The sequence below is a fragment of the Stomoxys calcitrans genome, chromosome 4 (assembly GCF_963082655.1).
Source record: "Stomoxys calcitrans chromosome 4, idStoCalc2.1, whole genome shotgun sequence".
NCBI lineage: Eukaryota > Metazoa > Arthropoda > Insecta > Diptera > Muscidae > Stomoxys > Stomoxys calcitrans.
Window position 1 is genome coordinate 22,342,512 of NC_081555.1, and position 24,554 is coordinate 22,367,065.

Sequence of the window (24,554 nt, forward strand, 5' to 3'; positions counted from 1 at the left end):
AAATGAATGAATGTTGATTGCTGTGACAACATGCCATTGTCCTGTGGAGTTGTGTACGCTGACAGTTATGTGTATGAAACTCACAAATACATGCACAGGTACCCAAGCGCAGCATGGCCAAAAATTACAACGACATGTAGGTGGCGTTAAGGTATATAAAAAAATAAAACAACAACATGCCGTGAAGTGTGATTTGTTGTCATGAGCTATTTGATACGCGATTGAGCACTGCAAAGAATAGCTGACTTCAAAAGTGTTAGTTGTTTTGTATTGGAACAATGCATCATGTTTCAAAATGATGTGGTACTACATTTTTTCATTGCATAGGGTAAGTGTAGCAGTAGTCGGCAGTTTAAGGATTTTGCCTTTTTCAATCCAACTTACTTCTGGGTACAAAAGTTCAATTTAATTAAAATTTGGTTTTTAAAATTCGAAATTTTGTATTTTTTTTTTGCTTGAAAATTAAAAAATTCGGCAGAGCTTGGACGGGATTCGATCCTGGGCATGCGTAGCAACAGAGAGAGCGGTTGTTGTTATCTAGCCTTCGAAGCCATCAATACAATTTCCAACAGATGCACAGAATCATGTGTATACCATCGGAGTAGTGTAATTTGTGTAGACAAAAAATCTGCCGTTACATGCATTGGAAAAAGGAAGCTAATAGACAGGGTATAAGTACAACGTACCATTGTACGGCCCTTGAAGCCTTCACACCTAATATGGCTGATGAGTAATTGTTAACCAAATTAAAAAACGTGTACTATAGTCTTTGGTGTGTTTTGCGATATCTGGCCTTCCTTTACCATTTGCAAAGAAAAATCTTCGATCATTGAGCTCGTCTTGAAATAGAAACAAACAAAATAAAAATTGTAAAATTTAATAACTTTGGCTCTAACAGGCAAAAAACTTGACTTTGATTTATTCAATAAACTCATTTATTCATAACCTTTTTCATCATGAAAAAATATACGAACGACCAACGTCTGTAAATTATAAAAATGTACTACCGAAATTCGGAGTCGGTGGCCGTTAGCATAAACGAAGAGCATAAACCATCTTCAGTGACGAAGCTCAAATTGAGCGAACTTGTAGCAAACTCTAAATCACTGATTTTGATATTTAGTGCACTCAATTTTGTTGTTGTTGGGCAACTGCTCCTACCTGTTAAATTTGTCTTCGGACTCAGGTCCCATGCTTGGGTCTATGACAACAAGCCGACGATGTTGGAAGAGCTCTGACCCAACATTGAACGGGAAATAGCCACTGTTTCGGCTGTAATGTGTGGCCGAGTCATCGAATATTGGGTACAACGTATTGACCGATGCAGACATGCACGCGATAGCCATATAAATTAAGTCGGGTTCTATTCATAAATGTTTAGACTTACAGATGCAAACATGCACGCGATAGCCATATAAACGAAGTCGAGTTTAATTCATAAATGTTTTGATTTGATGATAAAATTTTTGAAATATCTCAAATGACTTGCTTTTTATTAAAAAAAAAATTGTCAAGTCTTTACTGGAAAGCTCCATAAATGAAATTTCATAAAAAGTGGACAATGAAACCGATGGGTTGATTTCAATGGGTTAAATTTTTGTATGCTCACCGTATGTAAATTTATAAACATTTTGATTTACATGTGAATATAAAAAGTGACATGTCATAAGACATATACATGCCATGTAATAGCGCCTTAAGATGAGGTCATGCAAACAGCTGAGTACAATTTGTTTCTTTCTGTTTTGATTTTGCAATACGTCTTTTTTTCTAAGATCTTGTTTATTTGATCCGATATTCCACACATAAGCAACAAAACAAAGTTATAATGATGAAAATACAACTTTAAAACACATTTGAAGAAGCTAAATTGTAAAACAACAACTATTTCTAAAACCACTTTGACGTTTGCATTTACGGCATTCGCCAAACCGAAGTAGTTTCTTGGGAGTACGATTTTTGTTGTTGTGCTAATGGCGCAACCTCTTAATTGTATCATGCCCACCACCATGGGATGAATGGTTTACTAATCTATTCATTCCGTTTGTAACACCTCGATATATTGAATTGCGACCCCATAAATTATACTTATTCATGATAGTCGTGACATTCTAACATATCACTGAGTGCTGTTCGATTCAAATTTTAAGCTCAATGATAAGGGACCTCCTTTTTATAGCCGAGTCCGAACGGCGTGCCTTAGTGTGACACCTCTTTGGGGAGAAGTTTTAAAATGGCATATTATCTCACAATTGTCGCCAACATTAGGATGATAACCACCGCCGAAATTTTTTTCTGGTTTTCTGGCCAGGATTCGAACCCAAGCGGACATGCTAACCTGTGCACTACGGTATTCTTGATCGCCATAAAATTCTTAGACGATTTAACGATAATCATGTGTCTGTCAGTCCGTTTGGTCGTCTGTCTGTTATAATCACGCTACAACCTCCAAAAATTGAGATATTGAGCTGAAATTTGACCCAGGTCAGTTTTTTTTACACGCAGGTTAATTTCTTGAACCAAATGGTATCATGTTTGATATAGCTGCCATATAGGACGATCTGACGACTTAGTGTTTAAGCCCGTAAAAAATGAATATATTAGCCAATTGCGATGGTAATTGAAACTGTGTGTTGTATTAATTGTCTCGGCATCTAACCCATGTATAGTCCATATCGGTTTTTATTTCTATATAGCGACCATATGGACCGATCTGCCAATTTAGGGTCGTAAACCTATAAAACCCGTATTTATAACCCGATTTCGTTGACATTTGAGACAGTGAATTATTTTAAGCCTCTCGTCATTAGACCCTTAAATGGTACAGATCAGACGATGTTATGCAGCTACCAAATAGATCGATCTTCCAATTTGGGGTCTTAAACCCATAGAAGCAGATATATTGCCCGATTTCGCTGAAAATGTGACTTGTATAAGATTTTGTGGGACCTGAATCAAATATGAGCCAGACCAACTCATGTTTGGATATAACTATGGATATGGTAGTGGATTTATAATAAAGCAGGATGATTAATATATCCACGGTGGTGGGTATTGAAAGTACGGCACAGATTTTTGCCTTTTTATTTTATGTCACTCCTGATAACCCCATCATAAATTGAGCAGCAGACCTTTCAATCCCACATTTAGACTTTTTAACAGACATCCTGCGGCCCAATAATTGCAAAACTTTTACCTGATTCATTTAATATTCTCTTTTAGGAAGTTTCTGAAACTCAAACAACTTACTACTATACAAACTACAAGCTAAGAACTTATCTCTAAAGCGAAAAACATGTTGAAACATCCTCCTCCCTCAGGCCATTGCCGGCTCTGTGTAAAAAACTGTAATGATCACCATCGCAGCCTCTATGATGAGACAGGTCAAGCTAATGCGAACCATGATCTTGTAGGCAAATATTTTACTAACGCAGTGAGTCTCCCCCTGATGCACCCAATGAATGAATGGTGATTTTCAAATATATCTCCAATGCTTTCAGATGTTGAATATGGAATGGGAGGGACACCTTCATTATGTCTGCGGGAAATGTTGGCAGTATATCTGGGAGTTCCATCAATTCCAGCAATCGGTTATTGAGGCGCAGAAAGTAGCGACAAAAGAATTTGAACAAGTTGTTAAGGTGAAATCTGAACAGGAGTGGCATAATGACCAGGATTTTTTTAGTACTGAGGATTTAATAAAATCTGTGGAAGAACAATTGGATTTGCATAATGACCAGGAATTTGTTAACTCTGAAGATTTAATGAAATCTACGGAAGAACAACTCGAATGGCATAATGTCCAGGAATTTATCGCTAGTTATGAAGATTTAGTGAAATCTGCAGAAAAACAATCGAAGCTGCAAAATGTCCAGGAATTTGCTAACACTGGAGATTTAACGAAAGCTACCCCACTTACCTTTGTTATAAAATCTGAAGATCCTTTGGACCTCAACAATGATTATGAAGAGATGTCGCTTCAGGATGGCCACCACCAGTTAGCGGATGAAGAAATGGCTCATATGGCCAGTAGCAAAGAAAATACATCCTTGAGGCAAGACGATGCATACAATGACGATTATAGTTCGAATAATGAAATTCCCTCATCATCTTTGGATCAAACCAACCTTTGCTCTTCAGAGGAATTTGACGAGTTGGTAGCTTTATGGCGAACCTCCTTAAGGTGTGAAATTTGCCATCAGCTAGTGGCCAGCTATTCTCAGTTGGAGGAACATTTTAAAAAACAACATGCCTCAGTGGTTTGTTATCTCATGTGTTGCCAAATGAAACTGGAATATCGTTACGATATTGAGCAACACATACACTATCATAATGCCCCGAAGCATCTCCGATGTGAGACCTGTTGCAAATCTTACCGTTTTGTGGAATATTTGAGAAATCACATAAGAAAGGTCCACACCCGCGAGGGAAATGATAAAAATGCTAAAGACAGCGAAACGCTGGAAGGGAATTATCATTGCGACAAGTGTCCGAAGACCTTTGCAAAGAATAGCAATTTGAGAAAACACAGTATTGTCCATAAACCCACGACTCTTGAATGTAACATTTGTGGAAAATCCTTTAGCAGTAAGAGTGTAATGCGCGAGCATTTGGCTAGACACATGGGCGAAAAGAAACATGGCTGCTCGTTTTGTCCCAAGGCATTTACCAGGCGATCTTATATTGGTCGACACATGAGAGCATCTCATCCCCAGGAATGGAAGAAGATGCAAAACGAGGCGGAACGAGTTGAAAAGGCTTTGCCACCTTTTAAAGATAATCAAATGATCCTGGATTCGTTGAAGCTCTCGGAAATCATGTTCATGTACACATGTCCAGTTTGCTGCAGGTTATACGAGACGAAACGGCTCCTTCACTTCCACATAAGACGCATGCACCAAAATAGGCCCGCAAACATCAACTTGCAAGCTCTAAACAGTTTTTGCTCTTTAAATAAGTTTTTGCTCTTTAACTATTTAATTGAGCGCACTTCCAAGGGAGCATTCCGATGCAAAGTATGTTTCAAGGAATGCGAAAGCACAAATTCCCTATCCAACCACATTACCAGTGAGCATCCCAAAATAGCAAAACTCGAGCAAGAATCAATGGCGACAACAGAGGACCATGGCGACGAAGAAGAAGACATAGAAAACATTCAACTGGAAGATCATATCATACGCATGGATTCTTTTAAACGCTACCTCACCGTCATATATAAATGCAAATTATGTCCTAAATTATATGAGGAAAAGCGAACTATGTTTGCCCATTTGCGGCGCACACACAAGCAAAGTTTCTGCCATGATTCCATTATAACCAGATTTCAAACGGAAGGGAAGGAGACTGAAGTTGCCTCCCGCACCAAATTTAGATGTGATCTTTGTTCCACGGAATATGAAAATCGAAGCTCCATACTTTCCCATGTCAGGAAGATTCACAAGCGAACAACTCAAAAATTAGATGAGGCTACTGATCCAACTTATACAAAACTATTAGCGCGTTTGAATGTGGCTACCGTAGAAATTGCACCCAAGACAAGTGAAAGGAAAGTAACACCAATGCCGCCAAATGCTTTATACAAATGCCCATTTTGTCCTAAGCAATATAAAACGAATAGCTCGCTTAATGTTCACACAAGACGCAATCACAAAAATAAAACGCAACTACAGTATCGGAACTTATATGAGCCCTCCCTTAATGGTGGATTCCGATGCAAAATATGTTCCAAGCTCTTTAAAAAGAAATATTCACTATACGGCCACATTTGGCGTCTGCATCCCCACAAGTTCAAAAAGGGCCCACAAGTGGTAGAGGAAACCCCTGCCACCACCAACACCACCAGTGTATTGTATAGATGCAAATTTTGTACTAAAACCTTTGACAAGATCTTCTTCTTGAATATCCATTTGCGGCGGACTCACAATAAAGGTTCAAAACATGAATCCTTGTTCATCAAATATCTGGTGGGTTCTGAAAATCCCCCCCGTATCCAGTATAAATGTAAACTTTGTTTCAAGGAGTATGACAATCGTTACTCCATCTACAGTCATGTCAGAATGATTCATAATCAAGACACACTCTACAACAAGATTGTAGTGACGAAGACAACTGATGAAACCAACACAGGGGCAGATAATGTTGCTTTAAATAAAGAAGAAGAAACGGTGGATTCATTGATGTCCCCTGTGGAGGGTAAAGAGTCGAAAGATGCAAATGCAACAAGCTCTGGTGTGAAGATAGAAGAATTTTCGCCTGAGTCATATACCTTGGGAAATGAGAAAATGGAAGTTAATGAAATGCCACCAGAATTTGAAGATGTTACATGGGAAACTGAAGAATTCATAAAATCCGAAAACGAATTTATTGACCTATAAGCAGAGAGACCTCAACCCATAGTTGGAGTATTGAGAAAACAAAACAACCAAAAATTTCATAGTTTTAATAAGCGCAAAACCTTTGCAAATGACTTTTGTTAGTTTGAGATATTCAGATATATGTTCTCTCACTATAGCGTCAGATGATTTTGTGTTTAAGCCAGAGAAATTCTGAAATGATATATGAAATTTCATCAAATTGCACAATAGGATCGATGGGTTGATTTTGATGGGTTTCATTTTTATACCCGCCATGATAGGATAGGGAGTATATTCTTTTGTCATTCTGTTTGCAACACATCGAAATATCCATTCTAAGATGATTTAACCATGTCCGTGTGTCTGTCCTTCTGACCGTAACGCTACAGTCTTTAAAAAGTGAGATATTCAGTTGAAAAAAAATCCTACCTACGCCCCTTCCCTGTAACAGCATTTGCAAAATCAAGTTGGTTTTTTGAATTTTTTGGATATCAATAATGCGATTTTAAAGCAATACTCTAAGGGTACTTTTATTACCCTTTGCCTTTGGGAAGGCTACTTTTATTACCCTTTGCCTTTGGGAAGGCTACTTTTATTACCCTTTCCCTATGGAAGGGTACTTTTATTACCTTTCCCCTAGGGGAAGGTTACTTTTATTACCCTTTCCCTTGGGGAACGGTACTTTTATTACCCTTTCCCTTGTGGAAGGGTACTTTTATTACCCTTTCCCTTGGCCCCGACATCGGACCTGGTCTTAGACCTAAAACAGCGCATTCATTACCCTTTTCGCTGAAATTTGCTGTATCAGGAATCCCGACATCTGTCTTGAATAAGGTCCAGATCAGGCTATATTTAGATATAGCTCCCATATAGACCGATCTTCAGCTTTAAGTTCTAAAGACCATAAAAGGCGTATTTATTATCTGATTTCGCTCAAATTTGTAACGGTGAGCTGTTTTAAGGCAACCGACATCTGGCCCAGATATGGTTCATATTGGACAAATTTTCAATATAGCTACCATATAGATCGATCAACCAATTTAGACCTTAACCATATATACGGCGCATTTATTATCCGATTTGGGTGAAATTTGAAATTGTGAGTTGTATTAAGTTTCCTGAAATCCGATCTGAATACAGTCCAGATCCGATCATATTTAGATATATCTCCTATACATATAGACCGATCTGCCGATTTAGGGTCTTAAAAACAGCATTTTTTAACCGATTTCGCTGAAATTTGGTACTGTCACTTGTATAAAGCTTCTCGGATTTTAATATATATATATATATATATATGTATATAGTAGGGTTATAATAAAATAGTAAAGCAAATATATCCTTGGTGATGGGTATCAAAAGTTCGCATGTTTACAAATACAATTACCAATGTTTACAAATACAATTACAAAACCAAAAAAACTACTACTGTTTGTTTTTATATACACGGCTAGTTTCTTTAGATGAAGAACTCGCACATATTTGATATCAATATGGACCATATCTCGAAAACCTGTTATTGTTTTTTAACAACTATTTGCAGTGCCATAAAAAGCATTAAAGCCTTTCATTTCAAAATAGGGAAAAAGATTTTAATTTCGACAAATATTCGTTCCTTTCTTAGGGATTTTTTTTATTCGTTTCTTTCTTAGGGTAATATATTTGGGGCGTTTTTGTCAAGCCTGTATTTATTCAATCCTAATATTGTTAAACAAAAAAAAATTATAAAAAATAAAATTATTATTAAAAATATCATTGTGATGAAAAATATCACTGTGATAAAAAATATCGCTATACGGATAAAGCTCCTTATAATAACAAGACAGCATATAAAATTAATTTTACACGCAGTATTAAATATAAATATGATGGAAAACATTACTGTGATGGTAAAAACCAAATATATCACTGTGATAAAAAAATCACGATGATGAAAAATGTATTTCTTTAGAAAAAACGCACTATAACTAATTTTTTTTCTAATCGCTTTACTTAAAAATCTCATTTCTATGAGAAATTCCGTAGCAGTTCACTGCGATGGAAAAGTTAAATCACTACAATGTCGGTTTCTGCCAAGGGTTTTTTCACTCAAACTTCATAAAGTTATACCAAAAGAAGATATGTGTAGATAATAAACTAAACAAACATCATTATGATGAAAAATATAATGATGGGGAAAAATATCACTGATCAAAACATGTCAATCTAAGGAAAAAGTTCCTTGATGTGACAAATTTAACTGTAATAAAAAATTTAAACACAGTATTAAATATAAATTTGATGGAAAACATCACCCTGATGGTAAATACAAAAAATATCACTGTAATAAAAAAAATTACAATGATGGAAAATTGATTTGTTTTCAAAAATTGCACTATAATTAAATTTTTTTTCTTAGCGCTTTACCGAAAAATCTCATTATTTTGAGAAATGTCGCAGTAGTCAAACATTTCACTGCGATGGAAAAGTTAAATCGCTATAATGTCAAAGTTTATAATTATTTAATCGGTTTCTGCCAAGGGTTTTTTGACTCAAACTTTATAAAGTTAAACAAAAAGAAGATATGTGTAGATAATAAACTAAACAAACATGATTATGATTAAAAATATAATGATGTGGAAAAATATCACTGATTGAAAAATGACAATTTAAGGAAAAAGTTCCTTTTATGACAAAACTAATTGTAATACAAAATTTCAACACAATATAAAATATAAATATGTTTACCATTCACTCTGAAGGTAAATATCAACAATATCACTGTGATGAAAAATATCAAAATCATGAAAAATTGTTTTGTGTTAAAAAATCGCACTAAAACTAAATTTCTTTCTAAGCGTTTTACTAAAAAATATCATTATTTGAGGAAATGCCCCTGTAGGCAAACATATTACTGCGATGATAAAGTTAAATCTCTATAATGTCAAAGTTTATAATTATGAAATCGGTTTCCTCCAAGGGCTTTTTGACTCCATCTTCATAAAGTTATACAAAAAGAAGATATGTGTGGATCATAAACCAAATAAACATCATTATTATGGAAAAATATCACTGTGATCGAAAAATATCAATATAAGAAAAAGTTCCATATGATTGCAAAACTGAATGTAATATAAAATTTCAATGCAATATAAAACAATTCATATGATGACAAACATCACACCGACGGTAAATGTGAAAAATATCACGGTGATAAAAATATCACAATAATCAAGAATTGTTTTAGTTGAAATATATCACTAAAATTAAATCTCTTCTTTGGCTCTTCACTGGAAAATGTTCTAAATATGAAAAATTTTGCTGTAATAAAAAAAAATCACAATGATGACAAAGTTTTATCACTATAATGACAAAATATATAATTACGAAATGAATTTTTGTCAAGCCTTTTTTACTCAATAAAATTAAAGAAAAAGGAAAATATGTGTTTATAATGGGCTTGTTTACTATACCGATTTGACGTCTTGAGCCCTTAAAAGCAACAATTTTTTTCTGATAGGACTTCCAACAACTGCGCTAAGTACGCTCCAAATTGGTCCATATCGTGATATAGCTCGAATATGAACCGATCTCCCGATTTGTCTTCTTGAGTCCTTACATGCCGCAATTTTTGTCCGATTTGGAAGAAATTTTGCATGCGATGTTCTGCTACGACTTCCAACAACTGTGCCAATTACGTACAAATTAGTCTATAAGCTGATATAGTTCCCATGTAAACCGGTATCTCAATCATCCTTGTTTGGTTCCTAGAAGCGTTAATTTTTCCTGGTTTGACAGAAGTTTGGTATGTTATTCTTCATTTTTTTTTTTTTTTACTAAATTTATAGCAGAATCTATGTTGGTGGGTTCCCAAGATTCGGCCGGCCGAACTTAGCACGCTTTTACTTGTTATATCTACTTATACCGCTCTGAAATAGTTTCAACAGATCTGCTTGATCTCAATTTAATTGTTTCTTTTAGGGCATTTCCTTTAAAACACTTGAAAGCAATCGAATAACTTTTACAAGCTCAACCTAGACCTAGCCAAAATGTTGGACCATGAATCAATTTGCTGTCGCTTGTGCATAAATATTTGTTGTCAACCTCATAGTCTTTATGATGAGGCTGGCCAAGCCAATGAGATCCATAGACTAATGAGCAAATATTTCACCAACACAGTGAGTTCCTCATAAACAAAAACTTCTTCCTGCATTGAAAAACAAAAGCTGAAAACTCAAAACTTCCATACTTTCAGATGTTGAATATGGAATGGGAGCAACGTTTGACCTACATCTGTGAGGAGTGCTGGCGTCATATCTATGAATTTCATAACTTCCAAGAGGCCATAATAAAAGCACAAATTGTTCAGGTGCAAGTAAAGGTGGAGATGGAAAAAGAAGAAGAGAGCAGAGAGTTATCCCAGCTCTCTGTGAATGTTAAACCGCAAGTTGAGATAAAGCAGATTGAAAATCAACTACAGCAGTATCTAGAGAAACCAATTCAAGACAACTGCAAGGACTTTGGCTTCGTCAAACAAACTCCTCAGTTCTCTGAAAAAAGAGAACTATCCAATTCTTATGATAGTTCATCCATGATTTCCCATCCCATTAAATTAGAACCACCTCTGGATCTTGACCATGACTATGTAGAATATGAGCAAGAAGCCTGCTCTGACATGGAAGTAACTGCAAATGTTTATGATGAAGCGGCAATGCCCACGGTATCCAGGACTGCAATTTCTTATCAAGAAAATGAAGAAGAAAACTCCAACTTTAGTTTCGATGATGAACAGCCCTTATCTTCAAGAACTCGAAAGAAACCTTCAAAGTTTAAACATCGTACCTTGGGGCAGTTTGATCAGCTGATAGCCCAATGGAGAACCAATTTGGATTGTGTGATCTGTCTTCAAGTATTACCCAGCTATTCTTTGCTACTGCAACATTTCAATGTGCTTCATCCCGAGCAAGACTGCCATCTACTATGCTGCCAGTTGAAACTTACAACTCTATATGAAATAGAACGGCATATACGCTATCATCAGGCCCCACCTCATCTTAGATGTGATGCTTGTTGTATGGCTTTCATACAAGAGAAATTGTTCAAGGCCCATGTGCTGAAGGTACATGAAGGCTGCAAGACCAAGAAAAAGCAGGCAAGCGACAGCGTAACAGTAAAAAAGAAATATGAATGCAACGAGTGTGAGAGGTCTTATGAAAGCGAGCTAAAACTGAAACTCCATGCGCGAGTTCATGTACCTAAAAAATTCAAATGCACCTTGTGCACCAAGTCCTTTGGACGTCATTCGGAATTTCTGGAACATATGGAAAGGCATAAGGGAGACAAAAAATATGTGTGCTCGTATTGTTCGGAGGCATTTACCTGCAAGCGTTATCTATTGAGGCATATAAAGAATTATCGCCATGAGCCAAAGGCTAAGGTTCCAGTGCCAGAAGCTGGAATTAAAAACGTTTTGAATAAAAAAACTGAAGCTGAAGTAGGATGTTTAGATAAGAAGCCAATAGCAGTGCCAACCACAGAGACAGAAGATTCAATCAAGTTTGAATCTGATATCTTGACACAAAATTATGAAACCCTTAATCTGGATATAACTAAAGAACAATCAGCATCCAACTCCACGGCAGAAGATGACTTATCATTACAGTTAGGAAAACCTAATGAAGAAGCCCTTACCCAACAGGATTCCGATGCCTTGATAGCTCAATGGAAACCCAATTTGGAATGTCCTCTATGCCAGGAAATACTTTCCAGTTTTTCCCTACTCAACAAACATTTCCAATTGCAGCATCCTTTTGAAAAATCTCATATTCTATGCTGTCAGCGTCCGTTATATCGCCCCAAAGATATTGAATATCACATTGAATATCACAAGGCCCCCAAGGATTTGAAATGTGACCTTTGTTGCACATATTATCGCAACAGATTACGCATATATCAACATAATTATTATCAGCATACCACAACAGACAAAGGTTCTCCTCAGCCTAAAGCCACCGAAGATAGGCCCCATGAATGTCCCCACTGTCAAAAGACTTACAAATCTAAAAGCAATCTCAAAAAGCACTGTCAATTGCTACACAATAAGGAAACTTTGAAGCATACTTGCCCCATATGCCACAAGGCCTACCTCTATGAATCTCAGCTGCGCTATCATATGGTCATTCATAGCCGTGAAAATGAACATATTTGTGATTTTTGTTCAGAATCATTTCCTTATTATTATGGCCTATTGGCGCATTTGCAAAGGGCCCATTACTCACAGTGGAAAGAAATGCAGCAAAGACAAGAGAAAATGCCAATTAGTAAAAATAAAGTCCTGCTTAGAGAGAAAAAACAAGTGCAAAATGAAAAGGAACTTTTGGGAGAACTCTCCTGCACTCTATGCCTAATGGAATTTGCAACTTTAAGAGATTTAAGTGAACATGTTGCCACAGTACATTCCCAGGAACAACTGGTGAAGGGCTTAACTAAAGAAGAGAAGGAAGGCTAAACTAAAACTAGATTCCTCATTTATACATATGTACAATAGCATATAAAATTAAGAAAACAAAATAATGAAAACAATGAAATTTTTAAAAAATTTCTTAAAGCCATGAAAATATTGACACAATTTTTCATAAAAAATAATATTTCAAGAACAAATGTGAATTTTTTTTTATGTTAACAAATTTTTCAAGAAAAATTGTTGACAAAAAATTCTATGGAAATAAAGTTTTGAAAAAACTTTTAGAAGAAAAAAAATTATGAAAAATTTTCCGTGGAAATAAAATAAGGTTAGGTTGGGTTGAAAAGAGGATATTAATCTGCCCCGTGCCACCATAGATATACACCTAAGCCAGTAATCGGCTTGTTGTGCGGTTTAAATATTAAAAAAGTTACTTCGAAAAACTTTATAGTTTTTAGAGCGCACTGGCTTAGGTGTGTGTCCATAGTGGCATGGGGCGGATTAATATCTGAACTCTCTTTTCAACCTAACCTAACCTAACTTCGAAAAAGAATCTATAAAAAATTAGATTTTAATAACATTTTTAGGAAAAATTGACAAAATTTTTATAAAAATAAAATTTTAACAAATTCTTTTATGGGAATAAAATTTTTGATTTTTGTTGATCTGTTTTTTTTCTCATAATTCTTTTTGTTATCTATACGTTCCAGAGCATTTGTTTCTGGCTGGCAATTACCACAGGGGTAACTACAAAACCAATGGTTGCCCAACTTATATATTAGTTGATTATCCAACTTATATATTGGGTTGCCCAAAAAGTAATTGCGGATTTTTTAAAAGAAAGTAAATGCATTTTTAATAAAACTTAGAATAAACTTTAATCAAATATACTTTTTTTACACTTTTTTCCAAAGCAAGCTAAAAGTAACAGGTGATAACTGACAGAAGAAAGAATGCAATTACAGAGTCACAAGCTGTGAAAAAATTTTCAACGCCGACTATATGAAAAATTCAATTTACTTTTTGGGCAACCCAATATTAGTTGATTGTCCAGCTTATATATTAGTTGACGGATCTTGATCGCATAGACAACCAAAAGAACTATGAAATAAAATTTTGTTTATTTTTTTGAGAAATTAAATTTTTTCGTAATTTTCGAATAAAAAAAAAAGAAATTAAATTTTGACAAAATGTTTCAAGCAATAACATTTTGACAAAATTTTCAATAACAAGTAAAAGCTCGCTAGGTTCGGCCGAGCCGAATCTTGGGAACCCACCACCATGGATTCTGCTAAAAATTTATACAAAATAAATTAGTTGAAGGGCATAATTTTATTCCACATACCAAAGTTCTGTCAAACCACCAAAATTAAAGCTTCTAGGAATCGAACAAGGATGATCGAGATACCGGTTTACATGGGAGCTATATCAGTTTATAGACTGATTTGGACCATATTTGGCACAGTGTTGGAAGTCATAACGGAACACCACATGCAAAATTTCAGCCAAATCGGACAAAAATTGCGGCTTGTAAGGGCTCAAAAAGTCAAATCGGGAAAACGATTTATATGGGAGCTATGTCAGGTTATAGACCAGTTTGGACCGTACTAGGTACAGTTGTTGGAAGCCATAAAAGAACACTATATGCAAAATTTCAGCCAAATCGCACAAAAACTGGGGCTTGTAGGGGCTCAAAAAGTCAAATCGGGGGATCGGTTTATATGGGAGCTGTATCAGGTTATAGACCGATTTGGACCGTACTTGACACGGTTGTTGGAAACCATAACAGAACACTATATGCAAAATTTCAATCAAATCGGACATAAACTGCGACTTGTAGGGGCTCAAGGAGTTAAATCGGAAGATCGGTTCATATGGGAGCTATATCTAAATCTGAACCGATATGGCCCATTTGCAATCCCCAACGACCTGCATAAAATATTAAATCTGTGCAAAATTTCAAGCGGCTAGCTTTACGCGTTCGACCGCTATCGTGATTTCGAATGACGGTCGAACGGACATGGCAAGATCGACTCAGAACGTTAAGACGATCAAATATAAATATATATACTTTATGGGGTCTTAGACGAATATTTCGAGGTGTTACAAACGGTATGACTAGATAAGTATACCCCCATCCTATGGGTCAGTGTCTTGTATAGTGTAATCTTCGTCTGTCGAGAGGTGGCCTTGTTTCTAAACTGCTTTCATAGTCCAAAGTAGCATCTGTTTGCCAGTATTATTCTTCGCTTAATCTCAAAACTGGTGTCATTCGTTTCGCTTACGGCGGTGCCGAGGTAGATAAAGTTACTGACTATCTCAAAGTTGTGGTTCCCAACTTTCTCCATTTTCTTTATCGACTCGGTTGTACAAGGCGTTTTGGGAGTTGAAACCATCCATTTCATCTTATCTCCATTTACTGCCAGACCCATTTTCACTGACTCTTTCGATTCTTTCAAAGACGGCAGTTATTACTTCCAGTGACCGACCTATGATGTCGATGTCGTCGGCATAGGCGAGTAGCATATGTTCTCTTGTGATTAGTGTGCAATATCTATTCACATCTGCATCTCGTATAATCCTCTCCAGCAGGATATTAAAGAGATCACACGATAGGCTGTCTCCCTGTCTGAAACCTCGTTTGGTATTAAATGGTTCGGAGAGATACTTTCCTCTTCTTACTGAGGAACGCGTATCAGCAAGTGTCATCCTGCAGAGTCTTATTAATTTTGCAGGAATACCAAACTCAGACATGGCTTGAAATACCTTTGAACGTTAAAAGAGTATCGAAGGTGGCTTTGTAGTCTACAAAGAGATGGTAGGTGTTGATTTGTTCTTCTCGGATCTTTTCCAGCATTTGGCGCAGTGAGAATATCTGGTCCAGAGTAGATTTACCAGGTCTAAAGCCGCATTGATAGGGCCCAATTATCTCATTGACTTTAGGTTTTAATCTTTCACACAGTACGCTCGAGAGTATCTTGTATGCGATGGGGAGGAGACTTATTTCTCTGTAGTTGGCACATTCCGTCTTGTCTCCTTTCTTGTGTACGGGACATAGTAGGCTGAGGTTCCAATCATCGGGTATGCGTTCTTCTAGCCAGATTGCGCAGATAAGCTGATGCATACGCCCTATCAGCATAACGCCTCCGGTCTTAAGTAGTTCAGCGGGTAACCCGTCGGCTCCTGCTGCCTTGTTCTGCGGTATCCTCTACGCCGCCAACGTCGGACACTAGCAGTTGGGCAAAATGTTCTTTCCATATCCTCAGCATGTTATCTGTGTCAGTTACCAGGTTTCTTTCTTTGTCTCTGTAGGAGGATGTGCCTGCACCAAAGCCATCGGTTTGATGTTTAATTCTTTGGTAGAATATCCGGACTTCATTCTGACTCCTGTACATCTCAAATCGCTCACACTTACGTCTTTCCCTTTCCTTTGTTTTTCTGGTGATGGGTATAAACTCGAATTTGGGGAGCCGCCCCACCCTAAAATGTCTCCCTAATCAGGGGTATTTACTGACCATGGTAATATGGGACTTATATAAAAGCTATTTGGGAGTAGAGTACCCTGGGGCCCACCCTACCCTCAAACAGTACTTATTAACCGATCATGCCAATGTGAGCCCCATATTGTAAAATGTATTTGAAACTACAGCACGAAGCTTATATCTACTTAAAGGGCCAAGTGTCTGAATGACCACTCCACCCCCGTAATACCTGAAATATTTACCAACTCGGTAATATAGGACTCAAAAGAAAGGCATTTGGGAGTAGAGTAAAAAATTTGCCCAGGAACCAAGCAGGGACAAACTTCTCACACATCAATGAGTGCTTTCCGATTCAAGTTTAAACTCCTTGATAAGGAACCTTTCTTATAGCCGAATCAGAACGGAATGCCGCAGTGCAACACCCCTTTGGAGAGAATTTTTTACATGACCATGCATGGCATGGTACTTGCCAAATGTCGCCAGCATTAAAAGGTGATAACCATCGCTTTAAATGTTGTCCGATGTTTTCTCCAGAATTCGAACGCAGACGTTCAGCATTATAAGCGGACATAGGCTGCAATGGTACGAATTCGATATTCATATTCGGGGCGAAGTGTTCCCACCCTAAAAAGATATTAGAGATATAAAGAAGGCGCAGCGGAGGGGGCCCGATTCCGCTAGTTTTCTATAAAAAAAAATAAATTTTTTACAAAATTTATATTTTGCCAAATATTTTTACTAAAATAAAATTTGGGAAGAATTTTTAACCAAACTAAAATTTTGATAAAATTTTCTATATAAATAAAATGTTCACAAAATTTTCTACAAAAATTCAATTTTGACAAAATTTTTTACAAAATTAAAATTAAGCCAAATTTTCCATAAAAATTAAATATTGAAAAAATTTTCTATAAAAATTAAATTTTGACAAAATGTTCTATAAAAGTTAAATTTGACAAAAATTTTCTAAAAAAAATTTAAATAATAAATTTTTTCATTTCTTTTTCAAACATATTTAATGCTTTCTATTCAAAGAATAGCATATCAAAGAACTTATAAAATTGGGCAAATTTGTGTTGTTACTCGAAATACGTTGACTGGCATGATGGATGCGATTTCTGATACGCCATGTATCTTTATCAACACCTTTGTCAAATTGATTAAGGTGCCCTACATACCCAACGATTACTGAGTAGAACACTTTTTTGTCAAAGTGTTTATGGATACCCTATATTATACCCACCACCGAAGAATGGGGGTATATTAATTTTATCATTCCGTTTGCAATACATAGAAAGTATATAAAATATAAAGTATATATATTCTTGATCAGCGTAAAAATCTCAGACGATCTAGCCTAGTCCGTCCGTCTGTCTGTTGAAATCACGCTACAGTCTTTAAAAATAGAGATATTGAGCTGAAACTTTGTACAAATTCTTTTTTTATTATTTATAAGCAGGTTAAGTTCGAAAATGAGCTGTATCGGACTATATCTTGATATAGCCCCCATAAAGACCGATCCGCCGATTTAGGGTTTTAGACCCATAAAAGCCACATTTATTATCCGATTTTGCTGATATTTGGGACAGTGAGTTGTGTTAGGCCCTTCGACATCTTTCTTCAATTTGGCCCAGATCGGTCCAGATTTGGATATAGCTGCCATATAGACCCATCTCTCGATTTAAGGTCTTAGGCCCATAAAAGGCGCATTTATTGTCCGATGTCGCCGAAATTTGCGACAGTGAGTTGTGTTAGGCTCTTTGACATTTTTCTGTAACTTGGCCCAAATCGGTCTATATTTGGATATAGCTGCCATATCGACCGATATCTCGATTTAAAGTCTTGGCCCCATAAAAGGCGCATTTATAATTCGATTTCACTGAAATTTGAAACAGTGACTTTTGTTAGAATTTTCGACATCCGTGTCGTATATGGTTCAGATCGATTTATTTTTAGATATAGCTACTAAAAAGACCAATATTTTGTTATACACATTTGAACAATGACTTGTACTTATTAATAGTTGGTCCAAATTGGAACATATTTCGATATAGCTGCTATGGGGCATAAGGTATGCATTTTTCACCGGATTTTGATGAAAGGTGGTTTACATATATATCTGAGGTGGTGGGTATCCAAAGTTCGGCCCGGCCGAACTTAACGCCTTTTTGCTTGTTTTTTTTTTAACTTCCAAAATTTTGTGAAGTAGATAATTACAGCAGAGTTTTCTGATTTGGTTAAGCTGGTTACTAATGTTTGCCCTTTCCCTATTTGGTACTTCTTTTTATTACTTTCCCTTAATTTTTGTCTATTTTTAAACTTTCTTGTTTCCAGTTTTAATCCTTACATATTTTTTGTCCGCTTTGATTTGCTTATTGTCTTCTCCTCCTCCTCCTTTCTTAGTTTTTCCTTTTAGGCTTTTTTAGCCAACCAAATCAAAATATCTCTGTAGTAACATTTCTTCACCACATAATATTTTCAGATCTCAGATTTTGATATAAGATAAATATGTTCGAAACAAGCTGCTGTCGTCTTTGTATTAACATCTGTAACGGTCATAAAAGTCTCTTCGATGCAGATGACCAAAGAAGTGAAATTTATGAATTAGCTGCAAAATATTTTACCACCGAAGTAAGTTTCTAGTATTACAAAATCATGATAAAAAAGTCTTAATTACAAACTCCAAACTTGCAGTTGCTGGAAATGGAATGGCTGAGACATCTTAAAAATATATGCTTGGAATGTTGGAGGCACTTAGTGGATTTTCAAAGCTTTCAACAATCGGTGATATTGGCTCAGAAATTGGCACTTTGTAATATACCTTCAGAGAATAGAAAGAATAAGCCAAAGTTGTTGGAAATCACAATAACAAATGATACTGCTGTCTTGAGCACTCCTCCGGATCCTTCACTGAGTAATGTGGCACAAAATGAATTATCACATTTAAGCTCTTCACAATCTACAGGAAATTTTGGTATGGATAATGATTTTCAGACCAGGATTGTTGTGCCTTCTGCTTCTGCCATCACAAACTCTGTTCACGATTCTGACATTTTGGTTGAGGAAAATTTGACTGAAAACTCCCGCAAAAGCTCTTCACAAACTATAGGAAATGTTAAGGCGCTTGAAAAAGATTATAATGATGCCCGTGATTCTGCCATCGCTAGTTTTCTTCAAGCTTCTGATATGTTGCATAAGGAAAATACCCTACTGAATACAGTACAAAACTCTATAATTTCCTCAGAATCCGTTAGAAATATTGAATCTACAATAGATGATCTTAACAATGACCGACATCACCTTGTAAAAGAAGTTACCCCTGCTGCTGCTATCACAAGTTCTATTCAAAATACCTTAGTTACAATGTTGGTTAAAGAAAACTCTGCACTAGAAGAACAATTGCGCTCAAGTTCTTCACAATTAATAAGAAATACTAACTCAAATGAAGAAACTTCTAATGATATCGTAATTCTAAATGCGAATGATATCCAACCAAACAGAAATACTATATACCTAGTCAGTAACGCAGATTGTAATAGCCCAGTTCAGGAAATAATGTTAGGGTCAGAAAGTCAGCATAAACAGACCAGTAATTCTTGTGTGGGTATGAAAAGTGCTTCAGCCCTAGACAGTAGCCAAGCAGCTGATTCTAATAGGCTAAGGACAGAAGAATTAACTGATTCATCACAGCCCCAAGTTGAAATGAATGAGAGTGTGTTATTAACACTTTCATCTACTGTATTCTCCATAGATGACAGTTCTTCAAGCCAAGATTATGATATTTTTGAAGAGGTTACAAGTCATAGAGAAAAAGAAGCGAATCCAAATTCCAGCATAATAGAGACGCCAGAAGAAAAGCCCACTGGGCCAACTGAGACCCATGCTTTTCTCAATGATAGCTTCTCAACTATTTCATCTTCAATATTTTCTATGGAAGACAACTCTTTAAGTGAAGAAGACATTGTAGAAATTACTAATCTACCACATTTAGTACCTGATATAGTTTGCAAAGCTGAAAAGCTAGTTATGCCAAACAGTTCCATTGTGCTAAGTGATGCAATTTCGGAGAGCTCTGAGGAAGATGGGGAAGTTTTAAGCGAAACCGATGATGAAGTCGTGGGTATATTTTCCTGTCTTGATAATTCGTGGAAAAGGGGACACAGCTACACCTCTAGTTGTTTAAATCTAGAAAGAAACTTGAAAACCTTACAAAACATTGAAAAAGAATGGCAGCAGCTCGATGATCCTTTTGGAAGTTTATTTCAGAAAAATGTTTCACAAGATGCAAAGTATTCAGAGGAATATTCTAAAGCAAAAGGATTGGAAGTTGTTAATTTATCTAAAGCGAAAAAAATTGATGTAAGAAAGAAATCCCCAGAAACTCCAATTGTAGATGTAGAGAGTCAATTCCAACCTTCGAGATATAATAAAACCTATTATCGGCGTAGTGTGAAAGCCAAAATATCTTCTTCTTACAGAGATTTAAATGATAAATCTTCTTCCAATGTTTGCCCTGAATCTTCTATAGCTTTGGCCTTTGAACATTTCTTGACAATTCCCGACTTTCTGCAACAACAAGCTGAGAGTGATAATTATGTAATACCTAAGGCATCCTTACCCATATTAGCCACTAGTGTAGCTACTACAGCAAAAGAAAATAAGAAAGTAAAAAAGTACTTGGCTACCCAAGTACAAGCCAAAAAGCCACAAATTCTAGCAATAAACCGTAATAGATATCAGAAAACCTATTCCGCACGTAGTTTGAATACCAAGAGTTCTTTAAAAGATTCAAGTGACAAAACTTCTTCAAATGTTTGTTTCAACAAGATAAAGGAGTGAATTCTACACAATAAGTAACCTTAACAAAGACATCCTTATCCATCCACATCAACTATTACCTACCTTCAAAGAAAAATTAACCAAATCCTTAGGCACCCAAGTACTTGCTGAACAGCAACAACTTCAAGCAAAGAAATGTAAGAATTGATGCTGATTAAAATGCCAATCCGTCTTGGTTCAGAGAAATAAAAGCTGAATCCTGTTTGAAGGCTTACACTGAAGCTTTTTCAATTATGGCCCCCGTTTCTCAAGGCTACTTCCCAAGCTCCAGCAAATATAAAGCATCAGATCTTACATAGGGATAAACTGGATGATCCATCAGGTATCCTGACTTCCAGAGTCTTTTAAAGGTTTAAAGAAAAATCAAAATTATTCGCTTAACTTACTTTCAATAGTTGACATAAAAAACAGACAACTTTTAACTTTAGTCGTTAGCATTGGTCCAGTTTCACTAAAAACAAAAGAAATGTCAAGTTTTAAGAGTTTCAGACCAAGAAAACCTGCAACCAATCAGTGCAAGATAATTTAGGAGCCTAGAAAATGGTAAATGGCAAAAAAGCCTCAAGAGTCGAAGAAATAGCAGAAAACAAGGTAATCATCATAGTTAAGCGAATGATATATCCTGACGTTTTATAAGTGAAGGTGAAGTAAAATCTATTATTTGTTGTATGTTGTTGTAGCAGTGTGTTGTACACCGAGGCGGCAGCCCTTGCCGATGAAGGATTCCATCGGGTCATTGCGGTACGTACAACGAGCTGCCATGGGATTGGTTATTTGTTGTATGTTTAAGTCAATTTATAGAGGTGGCATGTTTAAAAAAGTAAATGAACTAAAGCATTATGTTTAAGTTGTAAAAAATCGAATTAAGAATAAAAAATTTTAATGTTTAAACTTAAAAGTCTATTTTTTTAAGTTTGAAGATGAAATATTTACACCTACATGAATACTGCTGTTGAGATCATTCCTCTCTGTAAGAAGTTGTATCCTCGTATTGTTTAATACCAATCAACTATTATAGTGGACATATCAAGCCAACTCACAATCCCAAGGCTTGTTGACTTCTTGGTGTAAGCACCACTATCGTTTAGACAAATTGAGTTGACGGGTAAATAATTATCGATAATAGATTTTTTAGAATTTTGACAGAAACAAGTGGACACCTTGGTGTATTTATCCATGCCTTCTACCTCTAAAAAAGAGTTACAGGCATTTTAACTTTAATGAAAAGAAATTTTGTTTTTCATAAAAAAAATAAAATTTGAAAAAAAAATCCATTTTCTACTTTTAAATAAGTCTCGAATTTACGTGCGAACAAGTTTTTAATTTTCAACTTTTAAATGAGTGACGAATTTAAGTTCCTCTTGATGTACATATTCTACCTCAAAAAGCAGTTACAAGCATTTTACGTATAATGAAAAGAAATGTTGAATTTAACAAAAAAAAAATGAAAATATGAAAAAAAAATTTACCTTCAGACAAATTTGTCCTTTACATGATTGAGGAATTTGCTTTCCAGCTAGGGTTCTAACCCAGGCGGATGCAGTCATCAACTGACTACAAATCTAATACAAAATTCATGTCTTGTCGCATGGCGGCTAACGGAACGCATTGTGACGCCTTTTCCAATCCATCGAAATTTCTTGTAAGACAGCAAAGTCGGGCTTTTAATTTTCTAGTACTCGCCGGAGAAAAAACTGCCCCCTCTCTGTAGAGACCGCGAACATTCCACATTCTGTTTCGAAATCATGGTTTTTAAAACTTTAGCATCTTGTGTTTTGGTTGGTTTTTTTTACAAAGATGAGGTGCGAGCCAGCACCTTACCTACCACCTTATCCTATGATTGGATAGTTCTTGTTTAAATGTGTTAAAGTCCCATTACTTTAGCTAATGCCTACAGAACATAGCTCGTACAAGCATTATTCACTATTGTGAATAACCATTTGAAGTAGGAACCATATTTGAAGTAGGAACTGGAGGCCGATCGCTTCCAGAGCAGTATTATACATTCCACATCTCCAAAACGGCAATCATTTTCTAGAAGCATCGTCTTTTTGTGAAAAATGTAGCAACTCCTACATAACCTACAAAAAAACACAACCTGGCTCACTCAAGTATTACCAACAACAAAACTCTTCATATATTAAATACCAACAAAACTTGTTCCGTCCATCACCAACCAACAGACTTTCACTGTGCAATACAATGAAAAACGAACTCATGTTGCATTTATTCAAGGGAGGGTAGTATGTTTAAACGTGTTACACAACCATTGCTTCAGCTATGCCTACAGGACATAGCTCGTGCGAAACATTGCTTACTATTGTGAATGACCATCGTCAGGTTGTCTGTATCAGCTGGTATAAGTAGGTAGGTGTTATTTTGGTTCTCATGTAAGTAGCATTGAATAAACAATCTAAAGTACGAAAAGAGTGTGAGTGTTTGTGAGAAAATTTATTTAACATTGGACAGCCATTCGTCAACAAAGCAACGACGCGCGACGGCTATTATTATTTTAAACAAAATAAGAATGATTTTTCAGTGTTAATACGCATGCAACAAAACAATAAATACACTTTACTAAAATCTGTTCGTAAGGTTATTAAGTTATTATAGAGGCACGTATTAGCTAGCTGGCTACATTTAACTGATGTTAATGATAGTTCTCCCAGATGACAGCACGAAGAGACTAGTGTTCACAGTTGAGATGAATTGGGGTGAATATTGGCATGGAATTTGTCATGATTAAGTTAATGAGAGCCGTCACTATATCTGTCATCTCCTATTCTAAGAGTTGAAAAAATTTAACGAATGTTTTGGCTTTTGACTACTTTTGGGTAAAATTTGTAGTTTTGTACGGGTCATGAATTATCGTTCGTTTCTCTATTAAGGTTGGTATTATGTTCGCTTTTCGCTAGCGAAATCATATTTAAAAAAGGAAATTGTGTATAAATATGGCAACTAATTCACCAAATAATTGTAGATTTGCCTGTAAGAAATGCATTACGAGTAGAAATATCTCAAATTACAACTTTAAACTAAATTTTAGCATAAAAGGTTGCCAAAAACGTATGCGAAAAGATAACATAGTGCCAGCCTTTAGACGCATAATAAAGGATATACAAGCATTTTAAGTTTTTGGACCTTTCGGTAAATTTTTACGCTCGTATTCTCCAAACTTAATGAAATTTCAATTTGTTAAAAGAAATTTTTATATAAAGTATATTTAAGTGTAACAGTTTTGAAGTAAAATTACAATTGTCTTCTCTCTCGATTGTTTTTCAGATATTTTCCCATCTCATCATAACTAAAAAAATGTTCCAAGCGATCTGCTGTCGTCTTTGCATAAATATCTGTAGCGATCATAAAAGTCTCTACAATGAAGATGGCCAAACAAATGAGTCTTATAAACTTGCTGCAAAATATTTCTCACCAGAGGTA

General features: G+C 35.8%; 3 protein-coding genes across 6 annotated transcripts in view; all 3 read left to right on the plus strand.

Moving 5' to 3' along the window:
• Positions 1–24,554, plus strand: part of LOC106084568 (zinc finger protein 816) — a 28,858-nt gene that overhangs the window by 874 nt on the left and 3,430 nt on the right. Inside the window, exons 1-3 of one of the 4 annotated variants that reach the window (XM_059366734.1) lie at positions 1,809–1,872; positions 3,223–3,433; positions 3,501–7,617. In XM_059366734.1, the coding sequence (XP_059222717.1) occupies positions 3,296–3,433; positions 3,501–6,374 (3,012 nt within the window). In that variant the 5' untranslated portion in view covers positions 1,809–1,872; positions 3,223–3,295 and the 3' untranslated portion in view covers positions 6,375–7,617. The other 3 variants (XM_013249904.2, XM_059366733.1, XM_059366732.1) reach the window with 3 other exon arrangements.
• On the plus strand, positions 310–22,014 carry LOC106085598 (uncharacterized). The gene is made up of 3 exons (XM_013249915.2): positions 310–328; positions 18,760–18,908; positions 18,972–22,014. The coding sequence occupies exons 2-3, from the start codon at positions 18,786–18,788 to the stop codon at positions 21,114–21,116; spliced, it is 2,268 nt and encodes a 755-aa protein (XP_013105369.2). The 5' UTR covers positions 310–328; positions 18,760–18,785; the 3' UTR covers positions 21,117–22,014.
• LOC131996791 (transcription factor grauzone-like) lies at positions 10,076–12,992 on the plus strand. The gene is made up of 3 exons (XM_059366735.1): positions 10,076–10,137; positions 10,314–10,510; positions 10,588–12,992. The coding sequence occupies exons 2-3, from the start codon at positions 10,382–10,384 to the stop codon at positions 12,838–12,840; spliced, it is 2,382 nt and encodes a 793-aa protein (XP_059222718.1). The 5' UTR covers positions 10,076–10,137; positions 10,314–10,381; the 3' UTR covers positions 12,841–12,992.